Genomic DNA, 20637 nt, shown 5'->3' with positions numbered 1-20637 from the left:
GCACTGATGGATTTTTATTCTTTTTTTTTTTTTCAGTTTAGTCGGGCTCTCTGTTTAGATCTTGCTCAAATGGAAGAAATAAAACCAGGGATTTCATTTTCTTTCGGTTTACCCTCTGTTTTCAGATTAAATATTATCAGTTTAGGCAGACTTCACTGTACACATGGAACTATCTTCCTGTGATGGGAATTGAACCCATATCACATTATACCAATGATGCTGATAGCATCGAACAAGATATAGGGAACTTTTTAAAGACCGATGTACAGAACAAATGCTGGAATATTCAAAACTTTATACACTCTCACAGGATTCTGGAAAAATTCCACTCATGAAGCGACCTATTTCTCAAGCCCTGGCATATGACACTTGATGGGCCAGAGAGTGACAGACACACATAACGACACAGTTCATTGTGGTGGAAAACACAAACAGAAGTGAACACAATCATGGGAGATCAGATAAATTTGTTACACACACATGCACACAAACACACACAAACAAACACACACACACACACACACTCACAACTTACCAACCCCTGTGGGGAGGGGAGGGGTAGGGTGAGAGAAGTCACCACATATAGCATGGCCCCATGAATCCAAACTTAAGTCCTTAATCACCACTACCAGCCCAGAACATTTGAGGCACCCCCTGAGAGCAGAACAATTATGTGAAAAAAAAGAAAAAAGGAGAGATAAGGACAACCTGAACCATTTTGTGAAAAAGAAAAAAGATTATAAAAAACGAAATTCATAACTTTAATGGGGCTCTTCTTCCCTCATCCTCCTCCTCAGTTCAGCAACCTCCGATGAGAAAACTCGTCTCTCGATAGCCTGATCTCCAGATCAACTTGCAACGAGAATGCGGGTGGAGAAATATTTCTTTCAACAAACTTGAACAGCTTTCTGTTAATATAATCTGCCTGTTTCAAGCAACATTCTCAGTAGGCCTGTTAAAAAAAAGCAAGTCTCTGTTGGCTTAAAGGACAGGATTTTGATAGAACTAAATCTCATCCAATCTAATGGATGCTCGGGTGTTCATGATTCTTCCTACAAACATAGGAGCAGCCCTGGTTCTTGTCGGTCACCAAATTAAGACAGACAGCCATTTAGATGGTCACATTATTTCTACGTTTGTCTCTCCTGAAGTGACAACTGAGAATTATTTTCAAAACATCTCCTGCCAGCAACGACAACCACTGCAACATCATCTCCATAATGGCAAACATCACAGAACAGAGAAATCATAGCAATACATTCTTCACAAACACAAGTTCAGGGCACATTTGTCAAAAGTTGATCATCATAACAGAATAAAATCTGCACAAAATTACATCAAAGCAGTAAAAATAATACAATGATATAATAGTACATAGATCAAAACAAACATGATAAATAAAGTTGAGCTTTTGTAATGACAAGTTTTTGTATAGGAAAATAAGCATAGCATTTCAGCTGCTTTCCTCAGTGATGTACAATGATACAGAGATGTAAAATAGGCAAATTCTATCTCACTACACTCCACATCTCCCATGTTCACCCCTCATACACAACATATTACTCTGAAGCTTTAAAAGCAACCAAGACACTTCGCCACCTTAGAATTACAAATTTTTATCAGACATTTTTGGCCGTGTTGAGTTACTCTGAGCATAAGGTCAGAAAGCAAATGTTCTACCTGCTCTAACAAAATTATAAGATTATTGTGGGTCATTATCAAGATATACCAATAATTGCATTCGAAAATGCTTGACATGATGTGAAACTCAAAATCTTGACGTCAAATTTCCTAAAAACAAGGCGAGCAGACAGAGCTTTGTAATTCTGAGGTAGCAACTTCTACATGAGACAGGGGAGGGGTTATTGATATAAATCCAGTTGTATAAAACAACTTGTTAATGCCACACCATATGCTGAGAGCTAGTCGAGACCATGTACAATTCAGCCTAAGTGGAAACTTTCAAATGATATTGCACCCTGTCTGCACTGTAAATATTTTTAAATTCCACACCATAGTTTTGCCCCAACTGCAATTCCTGATGTGTCTGTGTTCAAGAGTTGTCCATAAAACCTTGGATTTGCCCTAAAAATGCATCTTTCCCACAAACAGGGAATGCCAACATTGTCACCCCTAGCCCTCAGCTGATAATAGAGATAAAAATATAACAAACTATTGCTAGCAACAGAGATACAAAACAGGCAACTGGGTAATCTATGTAAACTAAAAACAAATTGATATGATAACTAAAGCTCTGTTGTGAAGTTCTTAAAAAAGCCCATCTCCAAAAGAGGATAAGTGTGGTCTATGGGATATCAGCACCACCATGGCTTTCATTTCCTCAACATTCCACAGGCGCCGTTTAGGAATTGACACAGGCACAAACATAGCTGCCAACTTTTCCAAACCACCACACAGACTCTTACGTACACCACAGGTCAAGATAATGAACAAGTAACTTCTCTCCAAACCCTTCACACACATTTTTCTGCATTCAATAAATTCAAGCAATTCAAAGCAGACCTTCAACAAAAATGTCAATGATTTTTTTGGGTAAAAGTCTGTCCAACTGACTTTAGGGCTGTATTCTTTTATTCTTATTTGTTAATCCAGGCTTGAAAGTTCAATGAGCAGCAAATCAAATAACAACAACAACAAAAAAACAATTTCTTTTTACATCGAAACAAACTTCCTAGCTCAGACCCACATAAAACATATCAAACACCTTTTTGATGTACTGGTTGGGAGCTATGCATGAAGGACATTTACAGAATTTCCATTAGGTATACCATCGAAGAACTGTCACAGGGAACAGGAGCAGTTAACAGTCTGAACAACTGCACCCCAGAAGAAGGGGCAACCACCCCTCGAACAGGAAAAGAACACACTCATACAGCAGAGTCTACTTAATTAAATTAAAATCTGCAGGACTGCCGGTGCTTCTTAACTTAGTCGTATTTTCCGTTTAGAAAAGCATCAAGGAATCAATTAGCTCTGTTCACTTTTCTTTTCAGATTAACCCCATTCGGCTTGTGAGGACTCCGCTGTATTTTCTCTGAAATATTAAATATCGCCCCTGACGTCTTTCTCTCCTCCCTGAAGGCCACAAACTTCTTTTCCAAAGTTAACTATCTGTGTTTAAACCAGTTTATAATTCATCATTGAAACAGAATACGAAAAAAAATTGCACTCCAATTGACAATTTTAGTTAGTTTAGTATGAGGTTTTACGGTGCTCACAACTGCATAAGGTCATATGAGTGCGCAAAAAACTAGTTAGTTTTTTATTCGCAGTTCACTGCACGGCTGGGTACGGGTCATTTGATCTTAAAACATTAAAATATTTAATTGACAATTTGCATACTAGACCATGATAAGAATACACAAAGCAAACTGAGAGGGTTGATATAACAAAGAAGGAGCATAATGCAGACAATGGTAAATTGCTTTAGGCTATCATCAACAGCAAACTTAAATAAAGGAATGCCTCAAACTACTTCGAGGGGGGACACAGATTCTGACCAAAAACAGTTGGGATATAGGCTAGACGTACATAGGTGGAAACTGCAGCCTGGGACAAATGTACAAGGAGATGTCTAGTTGATGGCCTATACTCCAGTACAGGGTGAGAAAAGTTCAGTGATGACAATGATCATCATCAATAGCATCAGCATTATGGAGCATAGAGACAACACACAGTCTCCAACATATTGTAGAGCTAAAACTTTAAACCTTGCTACAAGTCTTTGTTGGTCCATATTTAGCATACCGGTACAATAGAAACAAAAATAACATGGAATGCTGTCACAAAATACATATATATATAAGGGACAGAGCAATCCTAAGTGTTCATGAAATATGTACCTCATTGTCAGAGAAATGTGTAGGAGATGAATAATATCTTGATGCTTGAGAAATGTGTAGGTGACAAAGAATACTTTGATGTATGAGAAATGTGTAGGAGATGAAAAATACCTTGATGTACGAGAAATGTGTAGGAGACAAAGCATGCCTTAGTCTTAGAGTAATGTGTAGGAGTTAAGAATGCCTAAGTATCAGAGAAATGTATAGAGACACAGCATACTTTTGTGTCATAGTGTCAAAGAAATGTGTAGGAGACTGTAGAATCCCAGTCCGGGAAATGTGCAGCAGACAGGGAACACTATTGTCCATACACATGGAAAGGAGATAGAGCTCCTTCTAGTTAATACAAATGTGAAGGACATAACCTCCAAACACTTACACTACACAACAGGGTCCTTTGACTAAATACCTAGAGGACAACTGTTGGGGTGTCGCCTCTGCACCACCCACTGGACATGCTGCGGAGTTCGAACCAGAAGTGGCAGTGACCAGCATATTATGTTGTATATGTTAAAAGACATAATTGACCAAAGTACGCCTCTACCCATCAAAGTCATATATAGGCCTACACAGGGCTTTGGGCAATGAGTGGTGTAAGTGGTACAACCAATCTTACATCACTCAAAAAATGATGTCTCATGATAGCGGTCCCTTGACAACACTTTGTTTAGACATTTGCTAAAACTTAAGAAAACCACACAAATATCACAAATGGCCCATGGCTAGTACTAAAGTGTACTATAATTTGTCAACAAAATCATCTTTCTCCAAACTTAAAAAGAATCTCATGAAGACGTTGATTCAACAAATCACAAATGCTAAATACAGATTAAAAAACAAAAGTCTCTGCAATGACATGCAATGACAACGAGTTTGCGGGGGCAGAGGTTCTAGGGGGGGGTGAGTGGGGGAACTAGAGACAAAAAACAAGCGCAGGATGGGGGAGGGGGGGGGGGCAATTCCACCATGGTATAGACCATTGGTCCAACAAGACATCACAGATGAATGAGCTCCTGCCACAAGCAGTGCTGTGGTCAGCTAGGAGCCAAGGTTCCCACTTGCTCCGCCATCAACAACATCATCATCATCGTCTTCATCACCAAAGTCATCGAGAAGATCATCATCTAGCACCAGACGGTACATGCTGTCAAACATTTTCTTGCGCTGGAGAGTGCTGCCGGTGAGCTCCTCCACTTTACTCTCCGTGTCCTCCGCCTGCGATATGGGGGGCTCCAAATGTGGCTGGTCACTGCCGTCACTGGTAGAGTCCCCACCATTGGCTCCAGCATCTCCTACTCGGTCTTTGGGAGCCTGAGTCAAACTCTGACTTGTCGAAGTACCGGAGGAACCTTCCTCCTTATCTCCCCTGGGTTCAGGACGTTTTTCGCTCACACCCTCCGCCGACACAGCTGACCTCCCATCAGCACCCTCAACCTTATCACCCGAATCACTCTGCACTTCAGGGGACACCACTCTGTCAACAGAGTCCTGGGTGGTCAGTCTCTCCCTGGAGCCTGATTCGGCACGGTTGATGTCCACACCAGAGTCAAAGCTGGCCGAACCGGGGATGACAAACTGCTGAAGGCTCCCTTTGTTGTCCACCTCTCTGTCCACGGCGTCGGCCCTGGTGTCCTGGCTCGAGTAGTCCTCCAGAATGACTGGCCCAGTGGCCGGTGCCTTGGACACAGCAGGCCGTGCTATCTTGCCCTGGTCAAATGCTTCCTCATCCGAGCTAGACAGTTCATCCATGGCTGCACTGGCTTCACCTAGACAGGAAACAGAACAGGAGAGATTAAGATTAGAGTCAAATGGAATGAGACAAGAGACAAATAGAGAACAAGATTGGAGACACCTGGAATGACAAAAGAGACAAATATAGAAAACAAGAAGAGAGACAAATGGAAAGAGAGAGAAAAAAAACATGAAACAAGTTTAGACACAAATGAAATGAGAAAAGAGGAAAAAAAAAAAGAACAAGATAAGAGACAAACAGAACAAGAGCAGAGGCAATTAAAGAACAAGATTAGAGACAAATTATAGAAAACAAGCGCCATGTTTGAGTTTGAGTGAAGAGAAGCACATCGACACAATAGCCATCAGCCAAGCAGGGAAAAAGTGTAAGATGACAGACAGAAACAACAGAAGGAAAAAAAAATAATAGGACCAGTCAGTGGTGCCCAATCAGTGGTGCCCAATCAGTGGTGCCCTCCAAACCCCTGCCCAAGAGAACAGGAGTAGAGATGAAGAGAGAACAAGAAAAGAGACAAATACATAAAAAGACAACAGAGTTCGAGTTTTTGAGTTTGAATAAGAAGAAGCACATCCACACAGTAACAAGGCAGAGCAGGACAGACAGGCAAAAACAAAAGAGGGAAATTTAAAAAGTGCAACTAACCAGCTGTTTTTGTTTTAGTAAGAGTTTTACGGCACTTGCAACACAATAAGTTCATATAATTAAGTGCCGAGGATTAGAGGCGTTACAAGAGAGTAACAAACACAAAAAAGAAGGAGGGGCGATGAAGACGACAGATGTTTGATAGGAAAGAAGGAGCAAACCACACCACAGCACCCACCAACCACCCGCACCGACCAGTTGAACCCTCCAACCACCCACCGAGAGCAGAGAGACAACACAGCACAAGATTAGACATAAATAGAGAACAAGACACAATGGAGACATCTTTACGAGAACCAAGACCACTGCGACGATAACTACTGGGGTAAAAGATTTATATGGCTGAAATACAACATAAAGTGCTCACTAGAGGTCTTGTCACTGTCAGTCAACTTGGAGCCGGACGCCATGCGAGTGACCTCGTCACGAGTTTTGACTCCGACAGCTTTCATGATTGTGTCCAGCTGCTCTTTGTAGTCCATGTGACCGTTGACCTGAGGGGGAACAACATAGTAGCTCACCATGTGCGGCTGACCAGTCAAGTAATACAGTATCTTTTAGTGTTGGCTGACTGGTCAAATAATACAATATATTATTAGTAAGAGGTTTATGGCACTTGCAACACAATAAGGTCATATAAGGGCCAAAGATTAGAGGTGTTACAAGAGAGCAACAAACACAAAAAAGAAGAAGGGGAGATAAAGATGATAGGCTTTTTCTACGAAAGAAGGAGCAAACCACACCAGAGCACCCGCCAACCACCCACACACTATCTTTTAGTGTTGGCTGACTGGTCAAATAACAGTTTTTCAGGGGTTTTTTTAAAATTGTCAAAGCAAAGAGAAACGCATCGACACAATAAAAACAACACAATAGCTCATCCTATTGGCTGACTGGTCAAATAACAGAGTAGCTTTTTGGGCAGGCTGACTGACAGAACACAAGTGTGCAGACATGCGAGTGGGGATTGCTCTCCACTACCAGTACAATTGCAAACCTTTCAGAAACCTCATGAGAAGAGGACCACACAAGAGCGCCCAACAGCCACCCAAATAGATAACAAAATATCCATCACGTCATAGTTTACTGTAGTCACCACCGAAACATCTGCTCTTCAGCAGGAATACCACAACCTTTTCGTATTGCAACCCCTATATCCAGGCATTCCTTCAGCACACACTGCTATGCCCTTAGATTTCTTTTAAAAAATAAAAATTTTGTGGTAAGCTGAGAAAGCTCATCATTAAATAAATAAATATGCTAGTACCAATTATAATGAGATGTAAGTCGCACTGAGCTATTCTGAGTTACGCAATTCTATCAACATGGCGGGTCAAGTAGGTGAGCATTGGCCAAGTCCTTCACACACACTTTTCTGCATTAAATGAATTCAAGTTATTCAAAGTAGAACTTCGGCAAAAGATCTCTCCCATCGACTTAAGGCTTCATCGCCATTATAATTGACAAATCTTGTCTAGTCTGCGCAGACCAACACTAGAAAATAGAGACAACATGTACGTATTTTCCAATATGAAAACGAATTTCTATACTCAGAGACCCTTCAAAACTAATAAAATACTTTTTTTTTATGGGGGGGGAAGGGGAGTTATGTCCTTGTTGGCAGCTATGCAATACTCACAAGTAACCAACCTTCCCACAACCAGCAATCCAACTAACAAAACAGTGTTAACTGACCACATCTCGGGAACCAGGCCATACTCACAAAGAGATACTCACCACCCAACAACACACTACACATCCACTACTCACCACGTCACTGAGGTCAATGTTGTGCATTCGTCGGTCTGCCCACCTAATCGGCCGGAGCCCAGCAATACTCAACTGAACAGACGATGTCCGGTACAGAAACTTCAACAGCCAATCTCCCCTGTGAGAGCAAAGGACAGAGAGTTAAAAACATGGAAGTTCTCACCCTCCTGACATTTCAACTGTGAGAAAAACCAAGCATTTCACTTTTTTTCTGCAGTATGACAGAGGTTAGCTTCGGCATCAGCAGGAACAATGAAGGACAGTGGACAAAGCCGAAAGGACTCTTTTCAAGCGAAACCTCTGTCGAACAAGTCTCTTCGGAGTGCATCGTGGAATATTCGCACCATGTATGAAGCAGGAAAGAGTTCTCACGTGGCACAAGAAATGAAGAGATACAAGCTGCACATACTACGAGTCAGCAAAACACACTGGATACAATCTGGACAGAAGCAGCTGTGCTCGGGAGAACAAATATTACGTAGCGAAAAATGGGAAGACATGGAATAACATCAGTCGGCTAGCCTAGGATAGGGAAAGGTGGAAAGTATTTGTTCATGGCCTATATCCTGATCCACGGTGAGAAAGGCAGTCATGATGACGACTGAGATTAACGTCTTCACTGCTGTGTAGACATATGTTCTCACTTGTTTTCTCCTAAACTGGTTCACTATCACTTTTTTCTACTGGTTTAAAGTAGACATTTTAGAAGATGTCTTCACAACTTGTGCAGTGTCTTATTTTTAATATAAGGAAGTATGTTATGGGCTTGTTCAAATCTGTCATGAATAAATATCGAGTCTTGACTGAACAAAAGTGGAAATACTTCAGGACCGAAAGGGTTAAAAGTACACAACAACTTCCTCAAAGTAAATGGAAATACCTAAGAATCAAAAGGGTTAAAAATAAACAACAACCCCCTACCTAGAGGATAGTTTCTTTTGCACCCATCGTTCACCAGTGTAGTAGAGTAATCATAATGTAACATTATAAGTACCCACTTTCAGTATTCCATAACGAGTACTGTAATGGTCAGTATATCGGTATCGTAGAGAGCAAGAAAGAGCAACACACTCACACATACAGAGAAGAACAACAAAGATGTCTAGCCTATGGCAGCACTAGCCACAGTCATGTAAAGTCTAAGTCTTATATTAAACTCTGGAACACAACCCGAGAAGTTGTTTCATTTATTAATGTTTAATGTTGTTGGTGTTCTTGGACTGTTCGCAAGTAGAATACACAATAACCAGAAAGCACATGCCTAAAGAACATTGAGATGGTCCAACCTCCATGTCAAACACTACACAGAGAAAGCTGTTACATTCTTACCTGCAGAAGCCGTTGACAATCTTGCCAGCCACAACCTTGGAAAACATTGCCCACACCTTTGGATCTCCGGTGGCTGGGGTACCCAACATCACCACATCCTCCACAATACCTTCGCTACCTGTGGGGGACGAAGAAAACTGAGTGAACAACAGTTCTACACTTACTGCCTACAGACCCACAAAGGGCATCACACCCTTCTGTTGTGCAAAAACACATGCCATAGCTGGTAACTTTTCAAAACCAAAAAACAGACTGTACCCATACAGACAGCCAAGATGGTGGGCATTTAGCCATATAACCCCTCTCCAAACTGTTCACACTTTTCTGCATTTAATGAATTCAAGCCATTTAAAGCACACCTGCAACAAAAGATCTCCCCAATTGACTTATGGATTTCATTCTCACTATTATTCATAAATCCAGTCTCTAAAGTTTACAATTTTTCCTAACCAATACTAATAAACAGAGGACATTTTAACTTTAACTATCACTGGCAGCATCTGACAAGTTCGTGAGCTAAAATACAATACCTGGTGCTGAAATTGTAAGGAGAACAATGTTGTAACCTGTTACTCACATTTCCTTTTGCAGAGCTCCTCCAGACAGCTGAAGATGACCCGTGCCCCCAGACTGTAGCCAATCAGAGTGACGGGACGGTTGCCCTGAGCAAACACAGATAGTTATAGTTTTAATCAAAAGAAAGACAAATGCACAAGCTGTAAGACTACAATAACAAATAGCATTTATATAACACAAATTCCCACTCAACAGAAAGCTCTATGCACTTTACAATCTACATTATCACTGCAGCAGACCTAGTAGCATTTTGAAACATTTTGCACTTCCTGAGAAGTATACATATTATATCAATAATTCCACGTGCTAAGAAAACGACGACCAACTGATCCCCACCATGCTATGACACATATAGATGCTGTACCTGCTCCCGAGACAGAAGCACCTCGGCCAGCATGCGTCCGGCAGCCTGGGCTCTCTGTAGTGCCACAGACCATGGGTTGTCAATGATGTTCGACGCAGACACCAGCGCCGCCGGCCACGCGATGGCTGCCAATATTCCTGCCAGATCAAAAGATTCAACAAATCAGAGACGGCTATTTAACCAAATAAACGAAGTAGATAGTTTTAGTAAATGTTTTACGGCACTTGCAACACTATAAGGTCGTATAAGTGCCGAAGATTAGAGGTGTTACAAAAGAGTAAAAAACACAAAATAGGAGGGGAGATAAAGACGATAGATGTTTGATAGGAAAGAAGGAGCACACCACACCAGAGCACCCGCCAACCACCCATGAAATAGATAGTGACAAGATGAAGAAGATCAGATAAGATAGATACAATATGATGAGCTAAGATGAAATAAGACGACATCAGATGAGATATCTCATGATAAGATAAGACATGACAAGACAAGACAAGACAAGACAAGACAAGACAAGACAAGATCTCTCTCTCTCTCTCTCTCTCTCTCTCTCTCTCTCTCTCTCTCTCTCTCCCTCTCCCTCTCCCTCTCCCTCTCCCTCTCTCTCTCTCTCTAACACACATCCACACTCTTTTCTCTTTCCACCAGCACCCCCCCCCCCCCTCTCCATTTCTCAAGGCAAAATCAAATGAGATAATGAAAAATATTTTCCGGACAAATTTCCTTCTCTTCACACATACCATTGAGGACAGTGTATTTGAGAGCCTCCTGTGTAGCCATTGCCATGGCAGAGTTGAAGATATAGTCCATGGCCTCTCCGAGCGGCACCAGGTACTTGGTCTCCCAGCGTAGGACGTACTGCTCTGGGGAGGAAGCCAGGTGTTTCCAAGGCCGCCGGAAGTCTGGGGAGATACACATGCAAATTCCAAAAGACTATACATACATCAGTGGCTTTCTAAGACAGAATAAACATCAATAATACATATCAACAGGGATAAACACTCAAATACTGAACACGCTGCACTAACATCAATTGTTTTCTGCGGGGGATAAACACTCAAAGCCTTGGGGGGGGGGGGGGGGGGGGATGTTAATTTGGGTAAGTAAAGAGAAGCACTTCAACACAATAATTTTTTTTGTTTTTTACTCTTTCGTAACACCTTTAAGCTGTGAACCCAAGAGGGTCAGGGAGAGAAGCAACCTGTGTGAAAAAGCCAGAAGAATATCCAACCAGCTGATAACGGGCACGATCAGTAAACAGACCCTTTCATAGATCCTGGAGAGAAGAGGGGAGCAGCTATGGCATTGTGCCACCTGCAATGACGCCTATTCTCCAACCAAATAAGTATGTAAGTAAGTAAGTACACCCAAAACTTCCACTGGTCTACAAGCTTTTATCACATTCAAGTCTGACTTTCAAGCATAAAAACTTTTTTTTTGTTCTAACACAATAGGTCTAAACTTTCATTGAACAGATAGTTGCTGATGTAGCAGTAGATACTCTTCTGTTTAAAATTAGTCCGGGTTTTACAGCAATTGCAACCCAATTAGGTCAGATAAGTGCCACAGATTAGAGGTCTTACAAAAGAGTAACAAACACACAAAAAAAAAAAATTAGGAGAGAAAAGGACAAAAGATGTTTGATAGGAAAGAAGGAGCAAATCACACTGTTACTGTAGCACCCGCCAACCACCAACAGATGATCTTTTATTGAACAGACAACAACATTAGCCTAGTATGAGACTACATTTTAAATCCTGTCAAGACAGCATTTGTGCCCTAATTATGCCAGTGCAGCAGTGAATTATCAAACATAAGGTTCTACATTTTACCATTTTCCTAACCTGTTAGAATTTTTAAGATTGAAGAAAATTTTCCAGCAATAAATATGGGCTCAAAAGTAAAATTGAAACAATGAAAAAAAAAATTTACGATACTTAAGTCATTCAGTATGTGAAACAGTCACGCGATCATAAAGGAAATGAATATTCTGAAAAACGCCAGCTATGCACAAAATAAATCACCACCAGTATTATATCCATTACATGTACTGCAGCAATTGCCCTTCCCCACCTCACCCCCCCCCTCACCACTCCCAACACATTACACACAAACATGGAAGAGAATCAATATCTATCCTCCTAGCCTGCTAGTGTTAAATTGTACGTTGGACCAGCACAATAGATGGACTGTGATTGAAAACAGTTTTTAATCACAAAAGGTTGTAGGCACACACTGGTGACACATTTAAAACAGTCAGACAGGGAAAGAACATCAACTGTCCACAACACCTTGGCCACAATTTGTGCATTCTATGAGTAATGATCTGCTCTTATCTTCTCCCCCCCCCCTCCCCCCATTATTTCCAATATTGTAAAACTAGAACATATTGTCATAAAGCAAGACAAACGAGCCATACTTAAAAGCTTGGATCTATGAAACAAATGTGAGGCAGTGTGGTGGAATCAGGCTCTCGTCAATTTTTGGGCATGTAGAGTTATTAATATCATCTTAAAGCTTGTTTACTTGTGTTTATTTTGATGAAAAAAATGTCCATTTATCTTGAAAACAAGTCAAGATATTTGTGAATGAAGGAGTTGAGGGTCACCTGTTTTCAGAAGAAAAATTAGAGAGAAAATGGCTGCCAACGATTCATTATTTCCTTTGCTAAAGAGTCTGTGGTAACTGAAAATTTCCATTTTTTGTGCCTTTAATCAACGTTTTTTCAGAAAAATTCACACCGAAATGAGTTCTTTAATGGGCATGCAAGGTGTTGGGCCAAAAAACAAAAATTTGATAAAAATTCACAAACCAGCGAAAAAATGCAAGTTTCTTCACTTTGATTATTTTGACGAGAGCCTGATTCCACCACGCTGCCTCACAAATACTCGTTCAAGTGGTGGACAGTGACTGACAGGTGACCAAAAAACTGCACACAGCACAGCACAGCTACCCACGGCACACTCAGCGACACTCACAACAAATGCAGCGACAGACGAAGACATTGTTTTATGCTTTAGCAGAGGTTTTACGGTGCTTGCAACTGCATAAAGTCATATGAGCACCAAGGGGTGGATGTCAACAGGGAAGTCCTTACAGGGAATCAGGCTTACTCTGCTCATCTCTCTAGCTTCAACAGCACAAAGTCTGCTTCAACTATCAAGGCAACCCAGAAATACCGGGTCACAAGAGTGTGACAAACATACAAAAGAAGTAGAGGATAAATTACGATAGGAAAGAAAATGCATCAGTTTCCTGTTGCAGGTCAAGCACAGTTATGAGCATGACATTGATGAATCAGCCCATTTACAATTACAATTCTACTGTGCATAAGAACTCGATATATTAATGTCCCCCCCTTTGGGAATGACCTAAAGACACTTCAGTCAGTAGCACTGGCCCAGGGGGTACAGAGAAGACAACAATTGAACAACAAAGACACAACAAAAGAAATTTCACCACACTACAGTGGGTGCCGCATTCAACGAGGTCACATTCAACGAGAAGTCGGCTCCAACGAGGCAATCCTTAAATCCCCAATTTTTTCCTATATATCTCTTTGTAAATGTACATCAGCTCCAACAAGGTTGCAAACATACCGAAGTCGGTTTCAACGAGGCCAAAATAACCAAATAAAAGCAATTAGCGGCCCCAAAAGCAAAGAATTCTTCTCCTTTCTCTCCATCTCACGCGAAGCACAAGGCCCATCACCGATTCCTAACACAGTGTATTGCTAGATCTAGTGTGCCTCCTAATATGGGCCCCAAAGTCAAGATGATGGGTGAGGGTTAGCCTACGGTAGGGATGGGAGGGGGTGGGTGAGAACGCGATGCAGGCTATGTGAAACTGGATGAACTCTGGATGGGTAGGTCTAGATCGAGACCTTCATTTTTTTCATTTTTCTTTTCTTCCCCTGATCAGAAAAACCAAGCTCCTGCCTAAACTTTATGTAGATCTAAGCCTAGATGTGAGAGGGCATGTTTCCTCACGACAGAGCACAGCTCAAACAATTGAACAACACACTGATGCTGTTTGAGATTTCCGTCATCAGGGGGAACAACTGTTTTAATTACTGGTATTGGTACATCCTATAATATAATAACTTGTCTCTTTTCTTTAGCCTTAGTCACGTTCAACGAGAGGTTGGATCCAACGAGGACAACAAATAAGTCCCGGCAACCTCGTTGAATGCGACACCCACTGTACATAGTCATATCTCCAACTATGGAACAACGATGACACTGACCTTTCATCTGATTGGACAGCCAGCCCGTCACAGCTATCGTGATGTGCAGCTGCTTGGTTGCCAGCGAATCCACACGCAGCGTGTTGCCACAGACTAGTGGTTCAAACTCAAACTCCTCAATGGCACCAACTCTTTTCTTCATTTTGTATCCTAGACGGTAGAAAAACAATCAATCAGCACAGTAACAGATTGTTAGTGTCTGACTCAAAAGTGTATCCACCAAATTACATCAAACACTTTTTTGTTTAAAATGTAGTCTTTACTGCTCTAATGAACATCCCTTTCTGACTCCTTACAAATAAAAAGTTTTTTTATAAACAGTTGTGAAAATTTAAACCAAAAAAACACCAAAAAATCAACAACAAATGAAAAAAAGATTCAAAATAGTAAATGGATACCTAAATGGATACCACTCAGATCACATTGTCACTAATAATACTAAGGAAGCAAAAAATAACAAAATGCTTATATCTAAATACACAACTTCTTGTTGCTGCTTTTGAGCAAGAAACAAAGTGGCCTCTACCTACAACATCACACGACTATCTATCTCCCCTCGAACTAAACCACATGACTATGTCTCCCCTCTCTACAAAATCACATGACTACCTGTGAGTCCCGCGCCCGCCACACCAAACAGAGACCCGATGAGAGCTACGCCCGCCGTGGTTCCGAGGACGGCCGCACCCGCGCCTCCGATGATGGCCCCAGCACCTGCGGCGACCAGAGGGGCTGCCAGACCGCCGGTCAGTCCTGGAGGAGACGGTCAAGAGAGAAGGGAAATTTTGAGTTTAAGAAAAGAGAAGCGAAAGAAATATTGGCCCGCCACCCCTAGGCACAGAGACCCAAAAATCTATGGGGGCCTGACTGGAGGATCTGCGGCGATCAGCAGCTTTAGCACTGGAGACTGGAACGTCCATTTAAAGATGAATGAGAAAAAGGAGAAGAAGAAGTAAAGAGAAGCACACCAACGCACTTACAGTCATTTAGAGCACAGGAAAAAACAGACATATGGACAAGCAGACAAAATTTACATGAAAAGAAGGACATACCTGTAGTGTCCTCCAACCACCCTTGAGAAAGTGAGGAGGGAGGAAAATATTAATATACGTTCATACTAACGGTCAAATGCTTAGTGCTGAGAAGACAAGTTTCCAATACTACCATTAGAAACAACCGGGGGAGTGAAAGAATAAAATCAAAATTGTGAAGTAATTTAAAATGTATAATAAACAGCATTCATCTTCCGAAGGAGATTTGTGAGTAAAGTAAAGTAGAAATTTCCAAAAGACTGCCACCCACTGTCAAAGAGAAAGGTGGTTGTATCCATCATTGGACATCTTGGAGGGTGTCATTATAATGTTTTGAAAAATGCAGGGGGGGAGGGAATAGGAAACGGCCATTTTACAGCTGACTGTCTTGGACAGGCAGCCGTTTGAGCACGTTTGACTGTATGTATCCCCCTATTTAGGACACCCTTACCAACTGCCAGACTTCTGGGTTGCAGCTATGTCTTACAGGATCAGTAAATAGCTGGCATTAACCACTGTGATGTGTAAAGACATGGGGGATTATGCTTTACTTTTATCAATTTGTGCTTCACTAAGAGGCATTACCGCATACATATAACACCAAATAAACTACTAGATCACCAGCATATCATCATCTGTCCCTGGCACAGAGCCCAATGTTACAAAGCTACAGTCAACATGTCTCGCTGGACAACACAACCCACTGCTGACTATCCATGACATCTAAAAGCTGTCACACTGACATGGCATGACATTTGACTTGTGTTCTCTAGGTACTGGACTATTAAAAAAACATTCACAAAGTAATATGTCATGCTGAATTTAAGTTTAAACTGGAAACATATCAAATATTTCATGATTATAATTACACAAAAATGTTTTTTTTTTAAAGAAAATAAGGACACATGACGAAAAAAAAAAAACCCCTCTTGTCTGTCTTGGCCTATCTAACTCTTTCAGGTCTTTGGATTTTGAACATTTACCAAAAAAGCAGAAGGGATAGGATTAAATTGGACACAAACAATGGGAAAAAACACCAAATGGCAACTTAGCTTCATTCGGTTGCTCGCGAATAGTTTGAGGTATCAAAAACTAGTAGTGGGCAGTGTGTAAACCTGGTGCACCGAACAACTGATTGACGCATGCTACCTTGTTAGGCAAACAGGAGCTGTGCTAGAAACACACACACTGCACTGCTGTGCCAGGATGAGCTACAACACAGGACACTTTGTTAAGGCTTTTGTCAACCATGTGCTCCAACTTTTTTTCCCCCCGAAATCTCCCATAAATTTGCAAACGCTGGTGTCAGTTCAGTAAGAAAGTACGTTTAATTCTCTATTTATTTGAGAAAAATAGAGGCATTTTTGCAAGCATCTAATTTTCCCTAAATTCGGGGAACTGTTATTCTTGAAATGAAAAGAAAATCAAGGACCAATATTCTTAACATCAAGCCAAAATCCCATTTCAAAAATATTACAAAAAGAAAACAATGTCCCTCACTAACATCTGGAAAGTTACGCCAGCCCATGTAGAAATGCCGGAGAAGAGTTAACTATCTACAGTAACCAGTACATGTTTATATTATAAGCATTTTATTGAGCCTGCTATGTCATTGTATTCAAATCAGTAGAAATCACTTTTAAAGTAACAGATATAGCAAGAGACATTTATTGGATGTATAGAAAAAAGATATAATATAAAAACAGTTTGAAAATGACTTAGGGCAGCAATAAATGACAAGTAAAAAGAAATAAAAAGTGATAGGTTTCGAGGGGTATATTGATAAAAAGACAAAATGTTATACTGGAAAAAATTAAGAACACAGTTGAGAAATCATAAGAGACAGTTATGTAAGGTTAAGTTGGGATACAACAAAATGTTACGTGAAAATATATTTAAGAAACACACTTCAGGAAAATACTGAACAGAGTGATATACAACAAAATGATATGGATTGAGACAACTGGGAACAGTAATATGCAATAAATCTCGGTGGTTTTATGTGGCCATATTAGTGTCACTAGCATTACATCTCACAAGCAGAAAAAGTCCTAATATTTTATTCTTAGTCAGTTTCTGCGAAACCTTTCAGCATATTAGATTCATTCATAAACTCCTTCTGTTATTTTAGAGTAAAACAGGCATTGTTTCGCAAGCATTTGTTCTCCCTGCATTCAAGGAACTGTTATTCTTGACATGAAAAAAAAATCAGGAACCAATACTTTTAACAAAAAAGATAATCCTATTTCTTCAAAAAGGTTGCAGAAGCCCATGTTTCCCAGCTGTCTCGGACGGGTGGCGTTGTGAACAGCGTGCAGAGAACAAAAAGGGTGACTACCTATCAAAGTGCCACCACCCACAGTAGCCAGACCAATCAAAGCGTAGCGCTTGAGCTTACGTTGTTTTTCCTTCTTCTTTTTCTCCTGCTTCTGCTCCCTGCCGAAGACAGACAATCAACAAACTCAGTGAACAAACAAACAAAACTATATACTAAAAAAAACAAAAAAACATAGGCCATTCATCACGCAAAATAAAGAAATCATACACCCAACAAATACCAGGAAATGAGCAAACAAAAGAAAACTTGTAAATCAAAGCATGTTAGTAATTCAACATGAATACATACATTATATACTGATCAGTATCTGTCATTATATTCAGAAACAAATATTCTTTACATATATGGTCATTATATTCAGAAACAAATATTCTTTACATGGTCATTATATTCAGAAACAAATATTCTTTACATATATGAATGATGAATACATACCTGGAACAGAAAAAGAAAAAAAATATGTAAAACCACATTTCACTAATAAATTACCAGTATAACTGCCATCAAAATAAACCTACTTGGTCAGGCAAACGTTTGAATGTTTGCAACAGTGGAAATAAAAAATAAGTAAAAGGGGCAGTCCCATCGCGCCCCCTCCTCCAAGAAAAAAAAATTAATGCCAACTGGCAAAAATGTCAATCAAACAATGTAACTTTCAGATATATAAAGGAAGAAAAACACAAAACTTGGAAAATAACAGTTACAGTCTAGAGATGTGACAACAATAAAAACATCGATACACTCAAAGCCAGGTACATCAACGTTAGGACCCTGATGCCAATATCTCTACACACACCAATCTAAAAAGTCACCACGTGCATCCCGTGATTAGCAAGATAGTTCGGTCTTCCCTAAAACATCTTCCATTTGCCCACTTTGTGAACAAGTCACTACCTCAGAATTACAGCGTTCAATCTGCTCAGTACCTATTTTTGAGAAATTTGAAATTTAAAAAAATTTGAGTTTCACAACAGGTCAAGATTTTTTTTTAAGCAATTCTTTGAATATCTAGATGAAGACTCTGAATAATCTTACGATTTTGGTAGAGCAGATAGAACATTTCGTTTCTGACCCCATGGTCTTGATAACTCAAGACAGTTAAAAGTGCCAATCCTGAGGTAGTGAAATGTTAAAGAAGTATAGAACTCAATGAAGCAGCAGTTGGACAGCGGACATAACAGCCAACAGCCTGTTCTCTGTGACTCATTGTAGAAATAACAGTATCATTTTATTTTTCCATACAACTTAACTCTTTCTGACATGTGAGAGGCCACAAGATCAAACTCAAACCATATTTGATGATCTAGGTTTTAAAATCTCAACCGGAGAAAAAAAGAAAACATAACATTAATGCTTTTCCGAATCTCATATCATCTAGGACATGCTTTCTGCAACTGAAGAAACGACGACTGTACCACAAGTTAAACTATATGTTGTTTTTTTCTTACACACACAAACTTAAATGAAGAGCAAGCCTGGAGGTGAATGCTCCAGTCAGATACAAAAACAATAAGAACAACAGTACAGAGTATAGACCATTCGCTACTTTCACAAGTTTTGGCCGTTTCGAGTTACTATGAAGATCAAGTCATAAACCAAATGTTGAATCTTCTCTTTCAAAATTGTAAGTTATCAAGATATTCAAAGAATAGCATTCGAAAAAGCTCAACAAGCTGTGAAAATCAAAATTTTTTCGTCAAATTTCTCAAAACTAGAAACTGGGCAGATAGAACTTTGCAATTCTAGGGTAGTGAATTATGTTGTAATGCAAAGTCTAAACCTCTGAAAATAGACTGAACAGCATTAACTGACTGCCCCGTGATTCTTCTCTACAATTTGCTGTAGGTCCTCTCTTTCCCCACATCTCACTTCACAAACATGGCCATTGTCAAGAGTCAAAGAGGCAGAAGAAAGAAAACAAGGCCAAGGTATGACAAAACAAAAATATTATAAAGAAAAGGAATAGAGAAAAACAATGTAGGAAATACGCCTGCTGTTACATAAAGTTAAAAAAATATCAATATTTATAATATATATTAAAAAAGTAAAACCCATTGTCCCTTGCACTTATACAGCCTAGGAAAAAAATTAGAAAAAATTTATTAAATGCATTTCAAAATCTTTATCCATGGGCTGGTGTGTGCCAAATCCAGCATACAGCACCCTGCTGGCAATACCTGAATGTGCTTTGGTGACGCTGTGACACAGCCAGAACAGTTTTAACACTTTGCCATCATATTTTGAGAAAAATCGAAAAAAACTGGGTGGTAAACATCGCCAATCGGTGAGATGAGGCGGCAAAGTGTTAAAGGAAAATCCAGTCCATATAGTCGTAGTAAGTGCATAAATCGTTTAAATATTCTTGATTTAGAAAAAAAAGACAAAAAATACCAACCAATGTACCAAAAAATGAGAGTCAAAAAACAACTACATGAAGGAAAAAGCTAGAAAATAACAACTAGCCAAAGCAGTGCCGGAAGAAAAGTAAGAAAAACATTTGGTTGAACACAATACATACACACAAAATGGTGAGAAAGAAAATAAAGTATGAAAGATAATAAGCATAAGCTACCAAAGATGATCACTCCCACATACATAAACACACACAACCACGCACACACGCAAACATTCACTCACACACACACACACTGACATAAACTCGTACAAACAACACACTTACTCTCAAACACACTGTATACCACATTCACTCACATGTACACACAAA

At 40.1% G+C, this 20637-nt stretch overlaps 1 protein-coding gene across 5 annotated transcripts in view; it reads right to left on the bottom strand.

Moving 5' to 3' along the window:
• Positions 1-22: 22 nt before the first annotated feature.
• LOC101860515 (transmembrane and coiled-coil domain-containing protein 4) overlaps positions 23-20637 on the bottom strand; it is a 33289-nt gene continuing 12674 nt past the window's right edge. For 3 of the 5 annotated variants that reach the window (XM_005104681.3, XM_013086056.2, XM_013086057.2), the window contains 10 exons: positions 17913-18010; positions 15153-15296; positions 14544-14693; positions 11038-11199; positions 10298-10434; positions 9935-10019; positions 9358-9475; positions 8029-8146; positions 6626-6752; positions 23-5629 (listed from right to left, as the gene is read on the bottom strand). In XM_005104681.3, the coding sequence (XP_005104738.2) occupies positions 4902-5629; positions 6626-6752; positions 8029-8146; positions 9358-9475; positions 9935-10019; positions 10298-10434; positions 11038-11199; positions 14544-14693; positions 15153-15296; positions 17913-18010 (1867 nt within the window). In that variant the 3' untranslated portion in view covers positions 23-4901. The remainder of the gene's footprint in view (positions 5630-6625; positions 6753-8028; positions 8147-9357; positions 9476-9934; positions 10020-10297; positions 10435-11037; positions 11200-14543; positions 14694-15152; positions 15297-17912; positions 18011-20637) is intronic. The other 2 variants (XM_013086058.2, XM_013086059.2) reach the window with 1 other exon arrangement.

This window comes from Aplysia californica, unplaced genomic scaffold (assembly GCF_000002075.1).
Source record: "Aplysia californica isolate F4 #8 unplaced genomic scaffold, AplCal3.0 scaffold00431, whole genome shotgun sequence".
Classification (NCBI taxonomy): domain Eukaryota; kingdom Metazoa; phylum Mollusca; class Gastropoda; order Aplysiida; family Aplysiidae; genus Aplysia; species Aplysia californica.
This window is presented reverse-complemented; position numbering and strand designations above follow the sequence as displayed.